Source organism: Rutilus rutilus, assembly GCF_951802725.1.
Source record: "Rutilus rutilus genome assembly, chromosome: 11".
Taxonomy (NCBI): Eukaryota; Metazoa; Chordata; class Actinopteri; order Cypriniformes; family Leuciscidae; genus Rutilus; species Rutilus rutilus.
This window is the reverse complement of record NC_140216.1, coordinates 27,847,140-27,873,910: the sequence shown is the minus strand read 5'-3', so window position 1 is coordinate 27,873,910 and position 26,771 is coordinate 27,847,140. Positions and strand designations below refer to the sequence as shown.

General features: G+C 37.1%; 1 protein-coding gene across 1 annotated transcript in view; it reads right to left on the bottom strand.

Moving 5' to 3' along the window:
• kcnh8 (potassium voltage-gated channel, subfamily H (eag-related), member 8) overlaps positions 1-26,771 on the bottom strand; it is a gene marked incomplete at its 3' end in the record, with an annotated part of 119,382 nt that overhangs the window by 74,635 nt on the left and 17,976 nt on the right. The window contains exons 2-3 of the mRNA XM_084424257.1: positions 22,838-23,071; positions 20,832-20,960 (exon numbers count right to left, since the gene is read on the bottom strand). Of these exons, the coding sequence (XP_084280383.1) occupies positions 20,832-20,960; positions 22,838-23,071 (363 nt within the window). The remainder of the gene's footprint in view (positions 1-20,831; positions 20,961-22,837; positions 23,072-26,771) is intronic.

Here is a 26,771-nt window from a genome sequence, read left to right as displayed (position 1 = left end):
TTTGGAGCCGATTGGATGAATTCCCTAGGAGGAGTACATTAAATTCCACAGCATGCGTTTCCAAACAACCCATAATAGCCGACTTCCTGTTGGGCTGGCGTAAAACTTAGAGCACGAAAGTTGTTCGGCCCGATGAGATCTATATCTGTTCCGAGTTTCATATTATTATATGCAAGTGTGTTTGATTTATGGACAAGTGTTCGGATTCCGTTCCAGGGGGCGCTGTTGAGCCCCCCTGCCACGCCCGGGTACCAGCTTCAGCCCGGCCCTAATGGCCGCAGGTTCTGACCTGTGTGCAAAGTTTCATGAGTTTTTGAGCACGTTAAAGGCCCCAAAAGCCCCCGAACCCTTGAACAACAATAATAATAATAATAATAATAATAATAAATATAGCTGCGAGCAGCGATTACGGGCCCAAGCCGGTGGCACCGCAACCCCGGTGCCTTTAGTTACCTAAAGGCACCGGGGTGGCGGTACCGCCGGCTTTGGCCCTCCATCGCTGCTCGCAGCTATATATATATATATATATATATATATATATATATTATACAAACATATATATATATATATATATATATATATATATATACCGTTCAAAAGTTTGGGGTAAGGAAGATTTTTAATGTTTTTAGGAGAAGTCTCTTCTGCTCACCAAGGCTGCATTAATTTGATTAAAAATACAAACAAAAACAGTAATATTGTGAAATATTATTCCAATTTAAAACAGCTGTTTTCTATTTTAAAATATTTTACACTGTAATTAATTTATGTGATCAAAGCTGAGTTTTCAGCATCATTACTCCCGTCTTCAGTGTCACATGATCCTTCAGAAACCATTCTAATATGATGATTGATGGTCAATAAATATTAATTATTATTTTCAATGTTGAAAACAGTTGTGTACAGATTTTTTTTCAAAATGCGTTGATGAATGTAAAGTTCAAAAGAACAGCATTTATTTCAAATATAATTTTTTTTAACATTATAAATGTCTGTACTGTAACTTTTTATCAGTTTAACTCATTCTCGATGAATAAAAGTATTGATTTATTTATTTATTTCCCCCAAAAATAAAATTAAAATTATTACTGACCCCAAACTTCTGAACGGTAGTGTTTAATGTTACAAAAGCTTTAGATTTCAGATAAATGCTGTTCTTTTGAACTTTCTATTCATCAAAGACTGTACATAACTGTTTTCGACATTTAAAATAATAATGAATGTTTCTTGAGCATCAATCATCATATTCGAATAATTTCTGAAGGATCATGTGACAGTGACGACTGGAATAATGATGCTGAAAACTCAGCTTTGATCACAGGAATAAATAACAGTTTAAAATATATTAAAATAGAAAGCAGCTGTTTTAAATTGGAATACTATTTTACAATATTACTGTTTTTGTTTGTATTTTTAATCAAATAAATGCAGCCTTGGTGAGCAGAAGAAACTTAGCTTAAAAATCTTACTGACGCCAAATTTTTGAACAGTAGTGTATTATATATTTATATAATCATATAAAAATGTAAGGGATAAGACAGATCATTTTACTTGCCTGACCTGATTAGAACAATGAAAAAAACTTAAATGAAAAAATAACTTGGGAATCACTAAAACGAGGGCGCGATTGAACAGTGGACACATAAAAACATACTCTGTCATTTTGTGCAGAACATCATTCAAACTGCAAAGTGTTAACTTATATTTTTGTACAGTAGCAATAAAACACAACATTGTGCTTTTTTTAAATACATTCAAGCAATCCGCCCCGAAAATGAAACTAAAATGCTCACGGCTGCACAGGCATTCATAATGGTGCGCGTCCTCAGCGAGGAACGAGCAGAACAGAGTCAACGTTTCTTAGGTCATTCCTCCTTCCATAGGAATTTATTGAAAACGCTCGCTCTGCTCCGCACCATTATCAATGTCCGTGCGGACGAACATATTTTACTTTCGTTTTTAAGTTAGCGATTAAAAAGCCCCCAGCAGTGTCACACGTCAGTTAACCGGTGGTAAAATATTCTCACCGTCACATACCTAGTATATTTTTATATAGATATAATAGGCCTACCTGATTTTGAACACAAGAGGGCAGTATAGCACTATGTTTGACTTTATTTATTTATTGTTTAGACTAAACAACCATTCTGGCAGTTTTTAAACTGAAACTTCATTCTTAAATTGAAAAAAAAAAGAATAAAATGAGTTAAGTTCTGATATTTGTATACTTTTATGTAGTAATAAATGGTGTATAATTACATTTTTAGAATATATGAGCCTTTTAGTGTTTACTTTTTTGACATTACTTTAATCCCTCGCCATAGCAAAACCGTTTGAGATATTTATTATCCGTTCACAATTTAGCATCAGTAATATATTTTTATCATGTTGAAAAAGTTTGGTGGGAATAAAATAACCACTTAGATAAAGGTGGCTAAAAATTCAGAGGCTGATTTTGCAAAAAAATCCACATTCAGACCAAAATATCTGACTTCCTGATGGTCAGAGCTAATGACTTTAAATTAGAAAGTTGTCCGGGTCGATGAGATCAATATATGAACTGAGTTTTTTTTACTGGAGTTAAAACTAACCCCCCCGCTTTTGTCAAAAGCATGTTGAAAGTGACACACTTCCTGCTGCCAGTTGGTGGCGCTATAACTTTGAATCACAATAGTTACATCCATCTGATCGGCCTCTTACCACGAACACACTGCTGAAGTTTCATCAAGATCAGTTAATGTATGCAGAAGTTATTCCACTTCGTGTTTCTCTTTTCTCGCCATAAATTCGATTCCTCGCCATGGCCAAACCGTTCGAGATATCAAAAATCCGTCCGCAATTTAGCATCCTCAAAGTCTTGACTACATGCACACCGAGTTTGGAGGGGACACGGTGAATTTTCTAGGAGGAGTATTTCACATTCCACAGCAAGTGTTTTCCAAACAACCCATAATAGCCGACTTCCTGTTGGGCTGGCGTAAAACTTGACCAGGGGAAAGTTGTTCGGCACGATGAGATCTATATGTGTACCGAGTTTCATATTAATTCATGCAAGCGTGTTTGATATATGGACCAAGTTTTAGAACCCCGTTCAAGGGGGCGCTGTTGAGCCCCCCAGCCACGCCCGGGTACCAGCTTCAGCCCGGCCCTGATGGCCGTGGGTTCTGACCTGTGTGCAAAGTTTCAAGAGTTTTTGAGCATGTTAAGGACCCCAAAAGCCCCTGAAACCTTGATTAACAATATAAAAGCAATAGTCAAATCCCCCCCTCCCCTCACACACACAGAGACACAGAGAGAGGGAGAGAAAATTCTTCAGAAAATCCACATTCAAACCAAAATATCTCTCTTCCTGTTGGTCGGAGATGGTTAATGTCAATTAGAAAGTTGTCCGTCTTGATGAGAACAATACACATACCAAGTTTTGTTACTGTTGATAAAACTAACCGCCCCACTTATGACTAAAGGTGGCGCTACTGAGCCCCTCACCACACCCGTTTCTGAAACTTTGCACATGTCTACGTGCAAATAAATGTGATGTGTCTGTCGAGTTTCATGCAATTTCAAGTATGTTAAGAGTCTCAAAAGCATCAAAAAAGAATATTAAAGTTTGAAGCGTTGCCATGGCAACAGTATTAAAGATATCAAAAATCCTTTCACAGGTCTACATCTGCCGTGTGTTTACATTATACACATAAAGTTTGAAGCAAATCGGGTAAAAATAAGAGGGTGATTTCAAAGCATTTTGAAAGTGACACACTTCCTGCTGCCAGTTGGTGGCGCTATAACTTTGACTCACAATAGTCACATCAATGTGATCGGCCTCTGACCACGAACACACTGCTGAAGTTTTATCAAGATCAGTCAATGTATGCAGAAGTTATAATACACTTCCTGTGTCCCATTATTCGCCATAAATTCGTTTCCTCGCCTCGGCCAAACCGTTCGAGATATCAAAAATCCGTCCGCAATTTATCATCCTCAATGTCTTGACTTCATGCACACCGAGTTTGGAGGCGAATGGATGCATTTCCTAGGAGGAGTACATCAAATTCCACAGCATGCGTTTTCCAAACAACCCATAATAGCCGACTTCCTGTTGGGCTGGCGTAAAACTTAGAGCACGAAAGTTGTTCAGCCCAATAAGATCTATATGTGTACCGAGTTTCATATTAATTCATGCAAGAGTGTTTGGTATATGGACCAAGTTTTCGGACCGCACTCGGACCCCATTCAAGGGGGCGCTGTCGAGCCCCCCTGCCACGCCCAGGTACCATCTTCAGCCCGGCCCTAATGGCCGCAGCTTCTGACCTGTGTGCAAAGTTTCATGAGTTTTTGAGCACGTTAAAGGCCCCAAAAGCCCCCGAACCCTTGAACAATAATAATAATAATAATAATAATAATAATCCTAACGAAAACAATAGGGCCTTCGCCCTTTCAGGGCTTGGGCCCTAATAATAAATATAGCTGCGAGCAGCGATTACGGGCCCAAGCCGGTGGCACCGCAACCCCGGTGCCTTTAGTTACCTAAAGGCACCGGGGTGGCGGTAACGCCGGCTTTGGCCCTCCATCGCTGCTCGCAGCTATATTTATATATATATATATATATATATTATACAAACATATATATATATATATATATATATATATATATATATATATATATATATTATACAAACATATATATATATACCGTTCAAAAGTTTGGGGTAAGGAAGATTTTCAATGTTTTTAGGAGAAGTCTCTTCTGCTCACCAAGGCTGCATTTATTTGATTAAAAATACAAACAAAAACAGTAATATTGTGAAATATTATTCCAATTTAAAACAGCTGTTTTCTATTATAAAATATTTTACACTGTAATTAATTTATGTGATCAAAGCTGAGTTTTCAGCATCATTACTCCCGTCTTCAGTGTCACATGATCCTTCAGAAACCATTCTAATATGATGATTGATGGTCAATAAATATTAATTATTATTTTCAATGTTGAAAACAGTTGTGTACAGATTTTTTTTCAAAATGTGTTGATGAATGTAAAGTTCAAAAGAACAGCATTTATTTCAAATATAATTTTTTTTAACATTATAAATGTCTGTACTGTAACTTTTTATCAGTTTAACTCATTCTCGATGAATAAAAGTATTGATTTATTTATTTCTTTCCCCCAAAAATAAAATAAAAATTATCACTGACCCCAAACTTCTGAACGGTAGTGTTTAATGTTACAAAAGCTTTAGATTTCAGATAAATGCTGTTCTTTTGAACTTTCTATTCATCAAAGACTGTACATAACTGTTTTCAACATTTAAAATAATAATGAATGTTTCTTGAGCATCAATCATCATATTAGAATAATTTCTGAAGGATCATGTGACAGTGACGACTGGAATAATGATGCTGAAAACTCAGCTTTGATCACAGGAATAAATAACAGTTTAAAATATATTAAAATAGAAAGTAGCTGTTTTAAATTGGAATACTATTTTACAATATTACTGTTTTTGTTTGTATTTTTAATCAAACAAATGCAGCCTTGGTGAGCAGAAGAAACTTAGCTTAAAAATCTTACTGACGCCAAATTTTTGAACAGTAGTGTATTATATATTTATATAATTATATAAAAATGTAAGGGATAAGACAGATCATTTTACTTGCCTGACCTGATTAGAACAATGAAAAAAACTTAAATGAAAAAATAACTTGGGAATCACTAAAACGAGGGCGCGATTGAACAGTGGACACATAAAAACATACTCTGTCATTTTGTTCAGAACATCATTCAAACTGCAAAGTGGTAACTTATATTTTTGTACAGTCGCAATAAAACACAACATTGTGCTTTTTTTAAATACATTCAAGCAATCCGCCCCGAAAATGAAACTAAAATGCTCACGGCTGCACAGGCATTCATAATGGTGCGCGTCCTCAGCGAGGAACGAGCAGAACAGAGTCAACGTTTCTTAGGTCATTCCTCCTTCCATAGGAATTTATTGAAAACGCTCGCTCTGCTCCGCACCATTATCAATGTCCGTGCGGACGAACATATTTTACTTTCGTTTTTAAGTTAGCGATTAAAAAGCCCCCAGCAGTGTCACACGTCAGTTAACCGGTGGTAAAATATTCTCACCGTCACATACCTAGTATATTTTTATATAGATATAATAGGCCTACCTGATTTTGAACACAAGAGGGCAGTATAGCACTATGTTTGACTTTATTTATTTATTGTTTAGACTAAACAACCATTCTGGCAGTTTTTAAACTTAAACTTCATTCTTAAATTGAAAAAAAAAGAATAAAATGAGTTAAGTTCTGATATTTGTATACTTTTATGTAGTAATAAATGGTGTATAATTACATTTTTAGAATATATGAGCCTTTTAGTGTTTACTTTTTTGACATTACTTTAATCCCTCGCCATAGCAAAACCGTTTGAGATATTTATTATCCGTTCACAATTTAGCATCATTAATATATTTTTATCATGTTGAAAAAGTTTGGTGGGAATAAAATAACCACTTAGATAAAGGTGGCTAAAAATTCAGAGGCTGATTTTGCAAAAAAATCCACATTCAGACCAAAATATCTGACTTCCTGATGGTCAGAGCTAATGACTTTAAATTAGAAAGTTGTCCGGGTCGATGAGATCAATATATGAACTGAGTTTTTTTTACTGGAGTTAAAACTAACCCCCTCACTTTTGTAAAAAGCATGTTGAAAGTGACAAACTTCCTGCTGCCAGTTGGTGGCGCTATAACTTTGAATCACAATAGTTACATCCATCTGATCGGCCTCTTACCACGAACACACTGCTGAAGTTTCATCAAGATCAGTTAATGTATGCAGAAGTTATTCCACTTCGTGTTTCTCTTTTCTCGCCATAAATTCGATTCCTCGCCACGGCCAAACCGTTCGAGATATCAAAAATCCGTCCGCAATTTAGCATCCTCAAAGTCTTGACTACATGCACACCGAGTTTGGAGGGGACACGGTGAATTTTCTAGGAGGAGTACTTCGCATTCCACAGGAAGCGTTTTCCAAACAACCAATAATAGCCGACTTCCTGTTGGGCTGGCGTAAAACTTGACCGGGGGAAAGTTGTTCGGCCCGATGAGATCTATATGTGTACCGAGTTTCATATTAATTCATGCAAGCGTGTTTGATCTATGGACCAAGTTTTGGGACCCCGTTCAAGGGGGCGCTGTTGAGCCCCCCTGCCACGCCCGGGTACCAGCTTCAGCCTGTCCCTGATGGCAGGGGGTTCTGACTTGTGTGCAAAGTTTCAAGAGTTTTTGAGCATGTTAAGGACCCCAAAAGCCCCTGAAACCTTGATTAACAATATAAAAGCAATAGTCAAATTCCCCCCTCCCCTCTCACACACAGAGACACAGAGAGAGGGAGAGAAAATTCTTCAGAAAATCCACATTCAAACCAAAATATCTCTCTTCCTGTTGGTTGGAGGTAGTTAATGTCAATTAGAAAGTTGTCCGTCTTGATGAGAACAATACACATACCAAGTTTTGTTGCTGTTGATAAAACTAACCCCTCCCACTTATGACTAAAGGTGGCGCTACTGAGCCCCTCACCACGCCCGTTTCTGAAACTTTGCACATGTCTACTGGCTAATAAATGTGATGTGTCTGTCGAGTTTCATGCAATTTCAAGTATGTTAAGAGTCTCAAAAGCATCAAAAAAGAATATTAAAGTTTGAAGCGTTGCCATGGCAACATTATTAAAGATATCAAAAATCCTTTCACAGGTCTACATCTGCCGTGTGTTTACATTATACACATAAAGTTTGAAGCAAATTGGGTAAAAATAAGAGGGTGATTTTAAAGCATTTTGAAAGGGACACACTTCCTGCTGCCAGTTGGTGGCGCTTTAACTTAGACTCACAGTAGTCACATCCATGTGATCGGCCTCTTACAACGAACACACTGCTGAAGTTTCATCAAGATCAGTTAATGTATGCAGAAGTTATAACACACTTCCTGTTTCCATTATTCGCCATAAATTCGTGTCCTCGCCACGGCCAAACCGTTCGAGATATCAAAAATCCGTCCGCAATTTAGCATCCTCAATGTCTTGACTTCATGCTGACTGAGTTTGGAGGTGATTGGATGAATTCCCTAGGAGGAGTACATTAAATTCCACAGCATGCGTTTCCAAACATCCCATAATAGCCAACTTCCTGTTGGGCTGGCGTAAAACTTAGAGCACGAAAGTTGTTCGGCCCGATGAGATCTATATGTGTTCCGAGTTTCATATTATTACATGCAAGTGTGTTTGATTTATGGACAAGTGTTCGGATTCCGTACCAGGGGGCGCTGTTGAGCCCCCCTGCCACGCCCGGGTACCAGCTTCAGCCCGGCCCTAATGGCCGCGGGTTCTGACATGCATGCAAAGTTTCATGAGTTTTTGAGCACGTTAAAGGCCCCAAAAGCCCCCGAACCCTTGAAGAACAATAATAATAATAATAATAATAAATATAGCTGCGAGCAGCGATTGCGGGCCCAAGCCGGTGGCACCGCCACCCCGGTGCCTTTAGTTACCTAAAGGCACCGGGGATGGCGGTGCCACCGGCTTTGGCCCTCCATCGCTGCTCGCAGCTATATTTATATATATATATATATATACACACACACACACACACACATATATATATATATATATATATATATATATATATATAAATATCTATATATATACATATATATATATGTATATAAATATATATATATATATATATACGTATATATATATATATACGTATATATATATATAAAAATATAAGACAGAAAATTTTACTTGTCTAACCTTATTCTGATTTTATGATACACCCAAAATATTCCACAACAAATCCTTTAAATTTAATGTAAAAATAAAAACGAAAGTAAGCAGTGTTGGTCTCACGTAACCCTCTCATTAGAATCAAAATGTTTCAATATTTGCGATGTATTTGGATGCTAAACTATTCTTTATTATAGGCTTTGTACTTCACTCGTGTTCCAATATCGATGGAAAAAATCATCCTCTTCACACGCGCAAAAATGTTCTTGGAAACATCACAGTGGAGCTCTGCTTACTGTGAATGGTACAGATTGTACTACTGACTATTTAAACAGAGCAGTGTAATTCGTTTATGTTAGGTTGACTATTTTTATTATTATATTGTATTAGGGCTATAATGAACAGGCTGCGATGTCAAGATTGCAATTCTGGAATGTGTGTGTGTGTGTGACGCGGTTGCGGTTGAACAGTGGACACAAAAACATAAATAAAATGTTTTAGTTAATTCCTACATCCATAGGAATAAATTGAAAATGCTCGCTCTACTCCGCACCATTATCAATGTCTGTGCGGACGTCTGTATTTTACTAGTATATAGTATACTATAGTTAGCGATTTAAAAGCGCTCAGTGGTGTCACACGTCGATTAACCGGTGGAAGAATTTTACTTGCCCGACCAGAGTATAGCCTGATTAGAACGTCAATAACAAAAAAATAACTTGGGAATCACTAAAACGAGAGATTATTCTAATTTCATTACATTCATTTTAAGTTGCAATCATCAGTTAATAATAAATGTATTACTGATCAATGGTAACAAGGTTGCACTGCTGAGGCTCATGCTGCTTCTCCAGGAGAATTGTAAACAAATGAGCGCAGCACACAAAAAAGCAACCCAGTTAACAACATACTGACTATAAAAATTACAAATATGGAGTTTTTATATATTTTATAACATATGATAGAGTTAAGCAACCTCACTTGACAAGTAGGCAACTATTTCCTGAATACAATCACGATTGAAACTGTGACATTGATTTCATACAACAGGTTAATAAACAGTTACAATTAAGTCACTTACATTTTAGATGCAATATTGACTGTTTTTGTTCTGTTTCAGCAGCAAAAATAGTTAAACAAAGATCACAGCAACTTGTTTTCTCATTACTGAATGATTCAGCATTTTGAAACGAATCGCTTGACTCAAAGATTCAATGGTCAATCCATAAACATCTGTCTCAATCATGAATGACTCAGTCATTGGAACGAATCATTTGAACGAATGAATCAATGACTCGCTCATTAAGATGGTCGCCTGGCGACACCTAATGGCGGTTTAGTGTTATGTTTAAAAGTATCATTCTTTCCAACGTGCACCATTATCAATGTCCGTGCGGACGTCCGTTTTTTTACTTTCACTTTTATATTAGCGATTTAAAAGCACCCACTCGTGTCACACGTCGATTAACCGGTGGGAAAATATCCTCAGACACATACCTAATAAATGTATATTTAAATACAATATTGGCCTACCTGGTAAAAAGTTTTATATACTATTTTGATGTCCTTTTGGACACAAGAGGGCAGTATAGCCCTATGTTTGCTTTTTTGTTGAACCAAATAGCACTAAATAGCCTGTTTTTAACTTTTTCATTCTTCTTGAATTGCAAAAACAGAATAAAATGGGTTTAGTTGTGATATTTGTATACTTTTATATAGAAATAAATGGTATATAATTACATTTTTAGAAGATTTTTAGTGTTTCCTTTTTGGACATTAATCCCTCGCCATAGCAAAACCGTTTGAGATATTTATTATCCATTCACAACTTAGCATATTTAATGTAGTTTCATCATGTTGAAAAAGTTTGGTACGAATAAAATAAATAGTTTAAGAGGAGTGGCTAAAAATTCAGAGGCTGATTTTGCAAAAAAATTCACATTCAGACCAAAATATCTGACTTCCTGATGGCCAGAGCTATTGAATGTAAATTAGAAAGTTGTCCGGCTTGATGAGAACAATATAAAAACTATTTTTTCTTTACTGTAGTTAAAACTAACCCCCCCACTTTTGTCTAAAGCATGTTGAAAGTGACACACTTCCTGCTGCCAGTTGGTGGCGCTATAACTTTGACTCACAATAGCTACATCCATCTGATCGGCCTCTTACCACGAACACACTGCTGAAGTTTCATCAAGATCAGTTAATGTATGCAGAAGTTATTCCACTTCCGTGTTTCTCTTTTCTCGCCATAAATTCGATTCCTCGCCACAGCCAAACCGTTCGAGATATCAAAAATCCGTCCGCAATTTAGCATCCTCAAAGTCTTGACTACATGCACACCGAGTTTGAAGGGGACACGGTGAATTTTCTAGGAGGAGTATTTCACATTCCACAGCAAGCGTTTTCCAAACAACCCATAATAGCCGACTTCCTGTTGGGCTGGCGTAAAACTTGACCGGGGTAAAGTTGTTCGGCCCGATGAGATCTATATGTGTACCGAGTTTCATATTAATTCATGCGAGCGTGTTTGATATATGGATCAAGTTTTAGAACCCCGTTCAAGGGGGCGCTGTTGAGCCCCCCAGCCACGCCCGGGTACCAGCTTCAGCCCGGCCCTGATGGCCGTGGGTTTTGACCTGTGTGCAAAGTTTCAAGAGTTTTTGAGCACGTTAAGGACCCCAAAAGCCCCTGAAACCTTGATTAACAATATAAAAGCAAGAGTCAAATCCCCCCCTCCCCTCACACACACACAGACACAGAGAGAGGGAGAGAAAATTCTTCAGAAAATCCACATTCAAACCAAAATATCTCTCTTCCTGTTGGTCGGAGATGGTTCATGTAAATTAGAAAGTTGTCCGTCTTGATGAGAACAATACACATACCAAGTTTTGTGATTCTAGGAAAAACTAAGCCCCCATTTTTGACTAAAGGTGGCGCTACTGAGCCATTCCACCACGCCCGTTTCTGAAACTTTGCACATGTCTACTGGCTAATAAATGTGATGTGTCTGTTGAGTTTCATGCAATTTCAAGTATGTTAAGAGTCTCAAAAGCATCAAAAAAGAATATTAAAGTTTGATGCGTTGCCACGGTAACAGTATCTAAGATATCAATAATCCTTTCACAGGTTTACATCTGCCGTGTGTCTACATTGTACACATAAAGTTTGAAGCAAATCGGGTAATAATAAGACACTGATTTCAAAGCATTTTGAAAGTGACATATTCCTGCTGCCAGTTGGTGGCGCTATAACTTTGACTCACAATAGTCACATCCATGTGATCGGCCTCTTACCACGAACACACTGCTGAAGTTTCATCAAGATCAGTTAATGTATGCAGAAGTTATAACACACTTCCTGTTTCATTTTTTCGCCATAAATTTGTTTCCTCGCCACGGCCAAACCGTTCGAGATATCAAAAATCCGTCCGCAATTTAGCATCCTCAATGTCTTGACTTCATGCACACCGAGTTTGGAGGCGAATCGATGAATTCCCTAGGAGGAGTACATTAAATTCCACAGCATGCGTTTCCAAACAACGCTAAATAGCCAACTTCCTGTTTGGCTGGCGTAAAACTTAGAGCACGAAAGTTGTTCGGCCCGATGAGATCTATATGTGTACCGAGTTTCATATTATTACATGCAAGCGTGTTTGATTTATGGACACGTGTTCGGATCCCGTTCCAGGGGGCGCTGTCGAGCCCCCCTGCCACGCCCGGGTACCAGCTTCAGTCCGGACCTGATGGCCGCGGGTTCTGACGTGTGTGCAAAATTTCAAGAGTTTTCGAGCATGTTAAGAGCCCCAAAAGTGCCCGAAAGGTTGACAAAATAATAATAATAATAATAATAATAATAAATATAGCTGCGAGCAGCGATTACGGGCCCAAGCCGGTGGCACCGCAACCCCGGTGCCTTTAGTTAACTAAAGGCACCGGGGTTGCGGTGCCACCGGCTTGGCCCTCCATCGCTGCTCGCAGCTATATTTATATATATATATATATATATATATATATATATATATATATATATATATACATACATACATACACACACATACATATATATGTATATGTATATATATATATATATATATATATATATATATATATATATATATATATATATATATATATACATACATACATACATACATACATACACATACGTATATATATATATATGTATGTATATATATATATATATATATATATATATATATATATATTATTGTTCAAAAGTTCGGGGTCAGTAAGATTTTTAATGTTTTTAGGAGAAGTCTCTTCTGCTCACCAAGGCTGCATTTATTGATTAAAAATACAAACAAAAACAGTAATATTGTGAAATATTATTCCAATTTAAAACAGCTGTTTTCAATTTTCAAATATTTTACATAGTAATTCATTTCTGTGATCAAAGTTGAGTTTTCAGCATCATTACTCCAGTCTTCAGTGTCACATGATCCTTCAGAAATCATACTAATATGATGATTGATGCTCAATAAATATTCATTATTATTTTCAATGTTGAAAACAGTTGTGTACAGATTTTTTTTTTCAAAATGCTTTGATGAATGTAAAGTTCAAAAGAACAGCATATATTTCAAAGATATATATTTTTAACATTATAAATGTCTTTACTGTAACTGTTGATCAGTTTAACTCATCCTTCATAAATAAAAGTACTGATTTATTTTATTTCTTTCCCCCAAAAATAAAATTGTAATTATTACTAACCACAAACTTTTGAGCGGTAGTGTTTAACGTTACAAAAGCTTTAGATTTCAGATAAATGCTGTTCTTTTGAACTTTCTATTCATCAAAGACTGTACACAACTGTTTTCGACATTTAAAATAATAATGAATGTTTCTTGAGTATCAATCATCATACAAGAATAATTTCTCAAGGATCATGTGACAGTGACGACTGAAGTAATGATGCTGAAAACTCAGCTTTGATCACAGGAATAAATAACAGTTTAAAATATATTAAAATAGAAAGCAGCTGTTTTAAATTGGAATAATATTTTACAATATTACTGTTTTTGTTTGTATTTTTAATCAAATAAATGCAGCCTTGGTGAGCAGAAGAAACTTCTCTGTTATGTGCGCGCCACAGACTGCACGCACGTCCGCTTAGAGTTGCGCCTTTTGCCTTCCGTCAATATTACGTTATTAGAAAAAATATTTTTTTAGAGAATCGATTTTTTTACATTTGTGAATCGATTCAGAATCGTCCACGTCCGCATCGCGATGCATCTAAGAATCAATTTTTTTCTCCCACCCCTAGATTTCATACAACAGGTTAATAAACAGTTACAATTAAGTCACTTACATTTTGGATGCAATGTTGACTGTTTTTGTTCTGTTTCAGCATCACGTGTTTTCTCATAACTGAACGATTCAGCATTTTTAACGAATCGGTTGACTCAAAGATTGAATGATCAATCCATAAACATCTGTCTTAATCATGATCGACTCATTCGAACGAATCGTTTGAACGAACGAATCAATGACTCGCTTATTAAGATGGATGCCTGGCGACACCTAATGGCGGTTTAGTGTTGTTTAAAAGCATCATTCTTTCCCACATGTGTGTGATTTGTGTGTGCAACATTATCATTATTTTTCTTTCACTATTATATTAGCGATTTAAAAGCACCCACTCGTGTCACACGTCGATTAACCGGTGGGAAAATATCTTCAGACACATACCTAATAAATGTATATTTAAATACAATATTGGCCTACCTGGTAAAAAGTTTTATATACTATTTTGATGTCCTTTTGGACACAAGAGGGCAGTGTAGCCCTATGTTTGCTTTTTTGTTGAACCAAATAGCACTAAATAGCCTGTTTTTTACTTTTTCATTCTTCTTGAATTGCAAAAACAGAATAAAATGGGTTTAGTTGTGATATTTGTATACTTTTATATAGAAATAAATGGTATATAATTACATTTTTAGAAGATTTTTACTTTAATCCCTCGCCATAGCAAAACCGTTTGAGATATTTATTATCCATTCACAATTTAGCATATTTAATGTAGTTTCATCATGTTGAAAAAGTTTGGTACGAATAAAATAAATAGTTTAAGAGGAGTGGCTAAAAATTCAGAGGCTGATTTTGCAAAAAAATTCACATTCAGACCAAAATATCTGACTTCCTGATGGCCAGAGCTATTGAATGTAAATTAGAAAGTTGTCCGGCTTGATGAGTACAATATAGAAACAATTTTTTCTTTACTGTAGTTAAAAGTAACCCCCCCACTTTTGTCAAAAGCATGTTGAAAGTGACACACTTCCTGCTGCCAGTTGGTGGCGCTATAACTTTGACTCACAATAGCTACATCCATCTGACCGGCCTCTTACCACGAACACACTGCTGAAGTTTCATCAAGATCAGTTAATGTATGCAGAAGTTATTCCACTTCCGTGTTTCTCTTTTCTCGCCATAAATTCGATTCCTCGCCACAGCCAAACCGTTCGAGATATCAAAAATCCGTCCGCAATTTAGCATCCTCAAAGTCTTGACTACATGCACACCGAGTTTGAAGGGGACACGGTGAATTTTCTAGGAGGAGTATTTCACATTCCACAGCAAGCGTTTTCCAAACAACCCATAATAGCCGACTTCCTGTTGGGCTGGCGTAAAACTTGACCGGGGTAAAGTTGTTCGGCCCGATGAGATCTATATGTGTACCGAGTTTCATATTAATTCATGCGAGCGTGTTTGATATATGGATCAAGTTTTAGAACCCCGTTCAAGGGGGCGCTGTTGAGCCCCCCAGCCACGCCCGGGTACCAGCTTCAGCCCGGCCCTGATGGCCGTGGGTTCTGACTTGTGTGCAAAGTTTCAAGAGTTTTTGAGCACGTTAAGGACCCCAAAAGCCCCTGAAACCTTGATTAACAATATAAAAGCAATATTCAAATCCCCCCTCCCCTCACACACACAGAGACACAGAGAGAGGGAGAGAAAATTCTTCAGAAAATCCACATTCAAACCAAAATATCTCTCTTCCTGTTGGTCGGAGATGGTTAATGTCAATTAGAAAGTTGTCCGTCTTGATGAGAACAATACACATACCAAGTTTTGTTGCTGTTGATAAAACTAACCGCCCCATTTATGACTAAAGGTGGCGCTACTGAGCCCCTCACCACGCCCGTTTCTGAAACTTTGCACATGTCTACGGGCTAATAAATGTGATGTGTCTGTCGAGTTTCATCCAATTTCAAGTATGTTAAGAGTCTCAAAAGCATCAAAAAAGAATATTAAAGTTTGAAGCTTTGCCATGGCAACAGTATTAAAGATATCAAAAATCCTTTCACAGGTCTACATCTGCCCAGTGTTTACATTATACACATAAAGTTTGAAGCAAATCGGGTAAAAATAAGAGGGTGATTTCAAAGCATTTTGAAAGTGACACACTTCCTGCTGCCAGTTGGTGGCGCTATAACTTTGACTCACAATAGTCACATCAATGTGATCGGCCTCTGACCACGAACACACTGCTGAAGTTTTATCAAGATCAGTCAATGTATGCAGAAGTTATAATACACTTCCTGTGTCCCATTATTCGCCATAAATTCGTTTCCTCGCCTTGGCCAAACCGTTCGAGATATCAAAAATCTGTCCGCAATTTATCATCCTCAATGTCTTGACTTCATGCACACCGAGTTTTGAGGCGAATGGATGAATTTCCTAGGAGGAGTACATCAAATTCCACAGCATGCGTTTTCCAAACAACCCATAATAGCCGACTTCCTGTTGGGCTGGCGTAAAACTTAGAGCACGAAAGTTGTTCAGCCCAATAAGATCTATATGTGTACCGAGTTTCATATTAATTCATGCAAGAGTGTTTGGTATATGGACCAAGTTTTCGGACCGCACTCGGACCCCATTCAAGGGGGCGCTGTCGAGCCCCCCTGCCACGCCCAGGTACCATCTTCAGCCCGGCCCTAATGGCCGCAGCTTCTGACCTGTGTGCAAAGTTTCATGAGTTTTTGAGCACGTTAAAGGCCCCAAAAGCCCCCGAACCCTTGAACAATAATAATAATAATAATAATAATAATAATCCTAACGAAAACAATAGGGCCTTCGCCCTTTCAGGGCTTGGGCCCTAATAATAAATAATCCTACCGGAAACAATAGGGCCTTCGCCCTTTCAGGGCTTGGGCCCTAATAATAATAAATAATCCTACCGAAAACAATAGGGCCTTCGCCCTTTCAGGGCTTGGGCCCTAATAATAAATAATCCTACCGAAAACAATAGGGCCTTCGCCCTTTCAGGGCTTGGGCCCTAATAATAATAAATAATCCTACCGAAAACAATAGGGCCTTCGCCCTTTCAGGGCTTGGGCCCTAATAATAATCCTAACGAAAACAATAGGGCCTTCGCCCTTTCAGGGCTTGGGCCCTAATAATAATCCTAACGAAAACAATAGGGCTCTGCGCCCTTTCAGGGCTTGGGCCCTAATAATCCTACCGGAAACAATAGGGCCTTCGCCCTTTCAGGGCTTGGGCCCTAATAATAAACAGAGCAATTCCAAGAGGGTCCTCACACCATCGGTGCTCGGGCCCTAATAAAAAGAATTATAAAAATTATTACTACATGAACAACTCAACCTTTGTAGCATTACATTGACTTGAGCTTGTATTACAACAATACTTGAAATAAAGTAAGACTCTGAAAAATGGGGCAATGTTCCTCTAATATATTAGATTAGATTAGAAAAACGTAATTAATCCCCGTAAGGGGAAACTCGTTCGCCACCATTGCACATTACAGACACCACAGATAGACAAATAAACATTAAAAAAAAACAACAATCAATACATACAAAAAATTACACAACTTCATTGAAAAACCTAACTGCATTCGGAGTAAAAGGCATTACTAATCTTCCACTAAATTAACTTTTAAGTCCACTAAAAATACAATGTAGTGGATGACCTTTGTAACACATAATTATTATATATGGTGAAGTAACAAAGAAAAATCTAAACCATCATCCCCTAACAACTTGAATTCTTACATATTTTTTTTTTATGTACCAGCCAAAATTGGTGGAAGAAAATGTAGCTTATCATTCTGTGAATGTTTTTGTAACTTTGTGAAGAAAAGCAGAGATTTTCTATCAATACTTCCATGCAAATAGTGCTTGCCGCTTTTATTGAGTGCAGGTTTACTCAAAGTGGCCCGTTTTCCTTCTATTGCCCTCCATGCTGCTGTTACACAAAAGCTGGTGTGAAACAAGAATAACTTCCTTTATGCTGGTGACCTGCTTTACACCAGTGGTTTCCACAAGTTGGGGCTCTGCTATCAGAATGTTTTCATTCCCATATTGAAAACATCTGTTTCAACTGATCGAGTGACTGCTAAATACTGCAGTAGGTTCATTTATTTTAGTCTTTGAGGTCTTGAACTAAAACAGTCTGTCAAGGGGACATCCTAGACTACAGCTGAAAGTTTACCTGAAATGGTCTGACAAATGCCGTTTCCTCGGTGTCCTGTGGTGATGTATTTTCAACTGAAACACTTTCTGTCTAGATTGTTTTGTAAAGCCAAACCTATGGAAGTTTGTTTCCGCCACAGAATAAAAAAAAAATTTTAATTGCGACTTTTTTTCTCACAATTGCGTTTACATCTCGATCTCGCAATTGTGACTTTTTAGAATTGCATGATATAAAGTCGCAATTACGAGTTATAAAGTCTGGATTGCGTGATACAAAGTCAGAATTGTGTGATATAAAGTCTCAATTGCCTGTTATAAAGTCAGAATTGTGAGATTTAAACTCACAATTGCAAGAAATAAGCTCGTAATTCTGACTTTATAACACGCAATTGGGAGATATAAAGTCAGAATTGCATGATTTAAAGTTGCAATTGCGTGTTATGAAGTCAGAATTGTGAGATATAAACTCGCAATTCTGAGGAATAAGTCAGTCTTTTTTTCCTTAGAATTGGACTTTATAACTCGCAATTGCGAGTTTATATCTCACAATTCTGAGAAAAGATGTCATAATTCTGACTTTATAACACGCAATTGCGACTATATATCACGCAATTCTGACTTTATGTAACAGTAATAGATATAATCAGAATTGCGAGATGTAAACTCACAATTGTGAGATAAGAAGTTGAAATTATCTTTAAAAAAAATGTATTCTGTGGCAGAAACAAGCTTCCATACAAACACCCTAGTTGTTGATAAAAAATGTTTTATAAAAAAATAAAAATACACTTCAACTCGACCCTTAATTTGAAAACCAAAAACTAGGCTGCCAAGTGGCTTAAAAAAAAAAAAAACCTATCCATTACTATAACCTGAACAAATCGACCCTTAATCCAAAACCATATTACTTTGCTGCTAAGTTGCTGAAAAAATTAAATTTTAATACAATACATTAAAACACACTGGATTACTATAACCTGAGACGAAAACAAACCAAAGCTGTTAAACGTAGCTGGTGAGATCAAAGGACAAATATTTCTCTTCTGAAAAAACTTTAGAGGAAATACAAATGAATCCAAACTTCCATTTCCATTTTCCATTCATTTTCTTTTCCAATCTTTCCCAATCAACATAAAGAATGTGCTTCGACTGTGCAAAAATAAAAATGAAACAAGGAAAAAGTGCCAACAGGAGTATTGTAGTGCAATGGTTACAGCGGTAGAGACAGAGACAAAAGCATATGAAATGTGTGGAGTCTCTGTGGATACTGACCATGAATGTATGTGTGCATGTGTGTATGAATGTGTAGCGTGTAGCATTTTTAAATCAGCCAGCTGAGGAAACAAGCAGACAGCCAGGCTGCCAGTCTCAATTGCCGAGGGCAACAGGGGAAAAATGTCACTCATTGCAACCCTGCCGAACAAGGTACCAAGGGAAAGCAAAGCAGGAGTAGAAGGACTGAAGGGATGGAGCGATAGACAGACAGAGAGAGAGAGAAAGCAGGGAAGCTGGTTATTAGGAGAGGGATAGAGATCACTTCAGCCTGCAGGGCCGGAGAAGGAGAGGGGCGACAGAAACTCATCCATAAAAGGCTGTAGTCAGCAGGGAGTCCAGCGGCATAACACTTATTATAGATACTAATAAATGAACTCCCAATTTACTGGCAGAACAGGTCACAAGAAAAACAGAGAGGGAGAGAGAGAGTTGCTCTCTGAGGAAAGGAACAAAAGGGCGAAAATGTGAAAAAACACATTGCACAGGGATTCCCTGCTCCACATGGTTTCCTTTTGCTGCTTGAGGCCAAAATCTGATCCCGGTTCTCAATCACACAATAAACAGGTATTTGTCATCATGCCTCACCTTAACAAGACAAGAACAAAAAAGGATCATGTGAAGTTTTTTCTTACACTATAGACATGTTTCACCCTGTGGACATCCTTAAAACATTTGTCTAGTAGCAATGTTCAAACATATACAGTATACACACACACACACACACACACACACACACAGAAGAAATCTGTCATTTCTAAAAGTCATTTCCACCACAACTCAAATTGTGGGTTGTATTTAACAGGATTCTGTAATGGAAATGTTCACAATGTTTTTGCATAATTGGATTTTTTTATTAAAAAATATTGACAAATATGTACCTTAATTTTGGTTTTACTTAATCATATACCTTTTTATACTGGTACACTGATGTCTCCATGATAGCCAAGTACACTAAACTGTTGATTGTGATGAAATTGACACCACATCAGGGTCATAATGTGTGCAAAATGTCTATATTACTTTCCATAATAAATAATACATTTATTTATGTTTATTTCTCTCTTTGTTTAGGTTTTCCTCATTTTTTATAAATATAATGAATTTTTTGATAGTAACGGTAATAATATTTGTATGACATTTTTATATTTTAAGATTTAAAGTCTGGGTCTAGGACATGTGTAAACCAATTAAAATGTATATATAAAAAGGCATTTAAACAAAAAAAATATATAAAAAATAAGCAAAAATAAATGATGATAGTAAAAAGTTAAAATGATTTAATAAAAACCCATGCAAACACACATGTACTAACCTTTCTTCTCCTCAAGTATGGATTTGGCTTTGGTGTCCGTGACGTCTTTAAAAGAGGCGAGGAAGAGGACAACATCTCCTTTCTCATTCTTGATAGGCACAATATCCAGCAGACACCAGAACACACTACCTGCAGTAGAATTGAGTGAGGCAAAATACATAAACACACACACAGTCTTAATGATGTAAGTGAAGTTTATGGGGGCATTCACACTGTAAAAAGTGCTACTGCTACCTGATCTGACCCTTAAATCACCTTCAGTGGTGTATTAACTATTAGTCAGTTGTAGATTTAGTCATGACAATATGACATCAAAACACTGTTTTTACATTCCTGGAGTTATTTTGAAAGGGTTCATCAGTGCACATTATTCCAAAGAAAAAAATATTGTCTTCATAATCAAAATCAAAACTTGCTGAACCTCTGAAATGTCTTTTCTTTTCTAATAATGTCTCTAATGCCACTCTGGCTATCGGATAATGTCAACCATTAACTACTTGAGCATTGTTTTAGCAAACTTGCACCTAATTCTGGTCAAGGGAATATGTCAGATTATAGAAGTAAAATAAGTTGCAATTCACAGTGACTTTAAATAGTTTTTCCGAATTGAATAAAACTAGTTCATTTAAATGTTACCACAGGAAGCACATTTTTACCTTACTTGGCAAAACATTACTTCCAGTCTATTTAAAGAGTTAAAAACCTGAAACAAAAAAAGATCAGCACATCCAAAAAGAGCAACACCATTATGGTACCCAATTCCCATGTAGGTGTGTGTGTGTGAATGCTTGTTTGTCTGTCTGTATTGAGCGGTGTGGGTGTACGGCAGGACATTTATATGTATGCTTACTTGTGTGTGTGTGTGTGTGTGTGTGTGTGTGTTTCTCTCTTCACCAGTAGCTGTTACTGGAAGCCTCTAGGGGAATTCCGTCTGATTGCTCACAGCTGGAGAAGTCTTTGTCAAATCTCTCATTTCCTCACGAAAAAGCCTCACCATTATGGAGAAGAAAAGGGGATGAAATAATAACGCTCTCTAGAACAAGTGCGCTGGAGATGTTCCATTCAATACAGAACAAAGGGGGAGAGGAGAATGAGCACAAGGAAAAAGGTACAGCGAGGTTAAAACCCAGCAGCAGAATTTAAAGATCTAAGACCTTAGCAAACTAAATCATATGATATATGATATGATACAGTACAATACAATATAATATATGGAGCAGGAGGAATAAAACATAATATAAATATATATTTTTTGTATACATTTAATATTATATTTGTATTATGAATTATTATATTATATAAATATAATTTAAAAATATTATTATTACTATTAAAAACACTTACAGAAATGTGTTTTTTACACTTACAGAAATGTACCATGGTGGTGTCATGGAGCAGCAGATACTATGGTACTTTGATGTATACTATAGTACTGAATGATTACCATATTCATGAAACATGGTGTGTACAGGTACTGCTCAAAAACACAGTACCTATGGTGGTATATCGAGCGAAGGGAGAAATACATCCATTCTCCAAGCTCTAAATTTACCATTAGTGCCCCTTAAATGGAAGAATAAAGTGTGGAAGGGAGTGAGATATGCCATATTAAGAAAAATGAATCCTAGAATTTGCATTTGTAAAGTCGACGGCATTGTGTAGTAGTATATTCTTCTCAATGTCATCGTAAATTCCACAAATAAACTTGCACACCTGCTGGACTTTATTTTGTAATCCGACTTTAGAGTCTCTCTGGTGCTTTTGGCCAACCAACTCTAATAAAACCATCTGCTTCTAACAATGGCTAGAGATTTCACTTTTTAAAGGTGTGCTGTAATACCGCCATGTGCTATTACTAGTAATGGATCAGTTTAACCTTCCATGTATTATTACTGGTCTACTTTCACAGTGGAACTGCTTCTAAGTTTTACAGTTATGAAGAAATACTGCAAATATTGCTAAATCACCAACAGCTAAATGCATCATCTAACGTTTTTTTTTCTCACCAGTCTTTTTGTAGAACATTATCTCTTCCTTGAGCTCGCTCCGTTCCTCGAGCGCAGAGTCCACGTGAAGAATGATGTTCTCGTTGGTCTCCGGCCCATACAGAAACTTGCATGCGCAGCTCTGCTGCATGACCTCGGTTCGGGCAAATCCAGTGAGCTCACAGAATCCATCCGAGCAGTACACAATCGGGAAGCCTTTGGACACTTGTGCATTGGCCAGGATGAAGTTGCTGTCTGTTCCAAACACAAACATCAAGCAAAAATATTAGTCTACTAATGTTTATTGTGACCAGTTATTCATTTTTTCAACTAGATGCTCCCATAAGATTTTAGTATGATGTTTTACCAGAGACCATGTTGGCACAGATTTCTAATTAACAGCAAGGGGACAAAACAGGTTAAAAGATGCCCTGCTATGTTCACTGAAACAGTTTTCACCTCCTGTTTCTTTCTATTTTAACTCTTGATCTCTTGAAACAGAACCTGTAAAGTCAAAATCTTTTTAAGTGGAACTGAAGTTGATGCAGCTTGGTCAAAACATCTGAGCAAAAACAACTGAATGCTTGAAATTGATTCAGATTATATACAAGAAAGTAATTTCCGTCCCCCAAAACGACCTTTGTAGAAAGTGTCCTGTCCATGATCCTTCATAAATCTTTAAAATGCTGGTTCGGGCGCTCAAGAAACATTTCTTATTATGATCAATATAGGAAACCATTCTGCTGCTTTTTTAGTTTTTTTGTTGTTGTTGTGGAAATCATACATTTTTTCAGGATTCTTTCATGAATATAAAGTTCAAAAGAAAAATGTATTTGAATATTTACTGTCACTTTTGATTAATTTAATGCAACCTTGCTGAATAAGAATAGTACATTGTATTTATACAATACTGTGCAAAAGTCTTATGCACGTTTGTATATTCACCCCCCCAAAAATGGTTTTAAGCCAGTTATTTATATCTTTTGCTGTAGTGTGTTAGTAGAAAATTTCAGTTTACATTTCATTCATTTTGCCATTAATTGTAATAATCCAGTGAGATCTTTGTATGCACAAGGAGTCTGAGAACAGCCGGTATGCTCCACACTGAGATCTGATCTCACCATCATCGAGTCTGTCTGTGATTACAAGAAACTGAGACAGACTAAATCCAAAAGAACTTTGGCAACGTCTCCAAGACGCTTGAAGAAACCGACCTGCAAAGCTACAAAGCCAAAAGTTTTAGGCACTAAAAGTGAGGAGGCTTTCAAAAATAATGTCATAAATAGATTTTATTTATCAATTAACTTCTATTACCTAAATAAAATCAATGTTTGGTGTGACAACCCTTTGCGTTTAAAACAGCTTTTGTCCTCGGTACACTTGCACATAGTTTTTAAGGTAGCTTTGCAGATAAGTTTCTTCAACCGTCTTGGAGACGTTGCCACAGTTCTTCTGGATTTAGTCTGTCTCAGTTTCTTGTAAACACAGACAGACTTGATGATGGTGAGATCAGATCTCTGTGTGGAGCATACTGACTGTTGTCAGACTCCTTGTGCATACAAAAATCTCACTGGATTATTACAATTAATGGCAGGAATTAGGGCTGGGACGGTTACCGCATTACCGCAATACCGCGGTCACGTGACGCCTACCGCGGCTCTGAGCTCGTCACCGTCATCACCGCAAAAAATAAATAAATAAATTTTAAACACGGGCCTTCACATGTGTTCACGTTGTGTCTAATGACATGGATTCATTGATTCTAATGACATGGATTGTGTCTAATAACATTGTGTCTTACATGGATTCAAGGTTTTCTAAACAAAACTTATCATCAAAAGATGGAACAAATCCGACCTTTCGCAAGTTGTTTCATGACACATAATAACATTCCATTCGTAGGCTATTGACTATAACCCCTTATTTACACTCTGTGGCGTGTTACGGCTGCGACGCGGAGCCGGAGCTGATCGCGCCCACTCTAGTCAATGCTTGTGTTTACAACAGCCACAACGCGGCGCGTTTCAGAAGCGTCTCTCAGCGCCGCTTCGATAAAGATAGGCGCCTAGTCTATTTTCGACGGACGCCGCGTCCAAGCCGCACTGTAAATAAATAAAAAAAGTAAAAGCAGGACCTCAGCTTTTAATTGCACGTGCTTATTTAACAGAATTCTCTCACGTGAAGGCCGCATTTGTCAACCCTCGCGGAGTCGCGGCAAGTGCACAGCACCAGAGAGTAATCGTGACGGCACTTGCAAGAAAATGGATAAGTAGGCTACATAATCAAATTCACAAATATTACACCATATAAACATTATTAAAAATACATAGGCTACTGAGTTACTAAAACAATATTTGTCAAAGAATACACTTGTATGTTCACAGTTTGAACGTTCTTGTTTCCATTTGTTTAATTTCAAGATCTGAGGTGAATTATCCATTGTTGCTTTTACAGCTACAAAGCTGGAGCACTAAACAATATTCAAAGTCACATTGCATGCTTTTAACATTAAATAAAGCACATAAACACTACCTGAGATTATCATTGACACACTTTGTATGTTGTTCCAGCCGCAACGTCGCCGAAAAAAAAAACTGGGGGAGGGTGGGGAGGGGGGTTGAGGTTTAAAGCGGTTTACCGCAATACCGCGGGAATTTCTTGCTTTTCAACCGCGGTAAGAAAAAATCCATACCGTCCCAGCCCTAGCAGGAATATTTGGAAATGTAATCTGATATTTCCTACTGACACACTACAGTGATCTAAATAACTGGCTTAAAACCATTTTTTTTTTGTGTGTGAAAATACTAACATGCCCAAGACTTTTGCAAAGTACGGTATATATATAAGAAACCTTGCATGCATCTTAGACAAAAACAAAACAATGCCTTTCACATGTAGAGCCGTTGAAGCTTTCTATTTCATTGCATAACCAATTTCCTGCCTGGATAATTTTTTTTTTTTTTTTTTGCCTTGTTTTATTGTTTTACCCTGTCATTGTGTCAAAACAGATTAATAGCATCCACGCATCATAAATGAATACAGCAACACTGCCTTGTAAACGTTTCTCGAAGGACAGCTCGTGAGCCTCATCTCTGAATCCCCAGACTAACGCACATGAGCATTATTAAATGCTGGCATTTATGAGAAGCGTGCATGTGGCGAGACAACAGACATTTGGTGCTGAACGACTTTACTGAGCATTGTTCTGCTCACATAAGCAAAAGTAAAGTTAGGCTCTCATTTATAACAGTGTACGTGTTGGAGGTCAGACGCAGCGAGATATGAGAAAAAAGATGATAAGAAATATTTACAGGGCAGGGAAAAGAATGATGCTGAGAGAACAGAAAGAGAGAGCAAAGAAAAAGGTGAAAGAATACTGACGGGGAGAATAAAAAAGGGAGAATAAAAAAAAAGAGTAACAATTCATAAGTGCTGGTTGGCTGACAGGCACAAGTTAGACAACAGGATTCTTTATCGATGAACAACACATCACAATAGATTATGGCAAAGATTTAACGCTTTAAAAGCATGATTTCTTGAAGGGCGTGTTATCTTTAAGGAGGACCCATTTACAAAGCCCCTTTACAAAGTCTTGATTTTGTTTTTGCGTCTACTAGAATAGGTTTTGATGCTTGAATAAAGTATTTTTTTTTTTACATTTTACATTATTGCAGCACCTCTCGAGTCTGTCAGTAATGCTCTGTTTAGTTTATGTATCTATAAAGCCTCCCCAAGTGAAAAATAAATATACTAAAATGTATTCGAAATACTTTTATTTTATACTAAGTATACTACATATACATTTACATATTTATGAACTTAATATAAATACCCTGCAATTGTACTTTTAGTATGCTAAATTGGTATACTTAAAGTCTGCTAAATTGGAACAACTAATTTTGTACTTAATGTACTTTGGTCAATCGGTAGTAGTGCTGAGTGTCACCATGAAGTC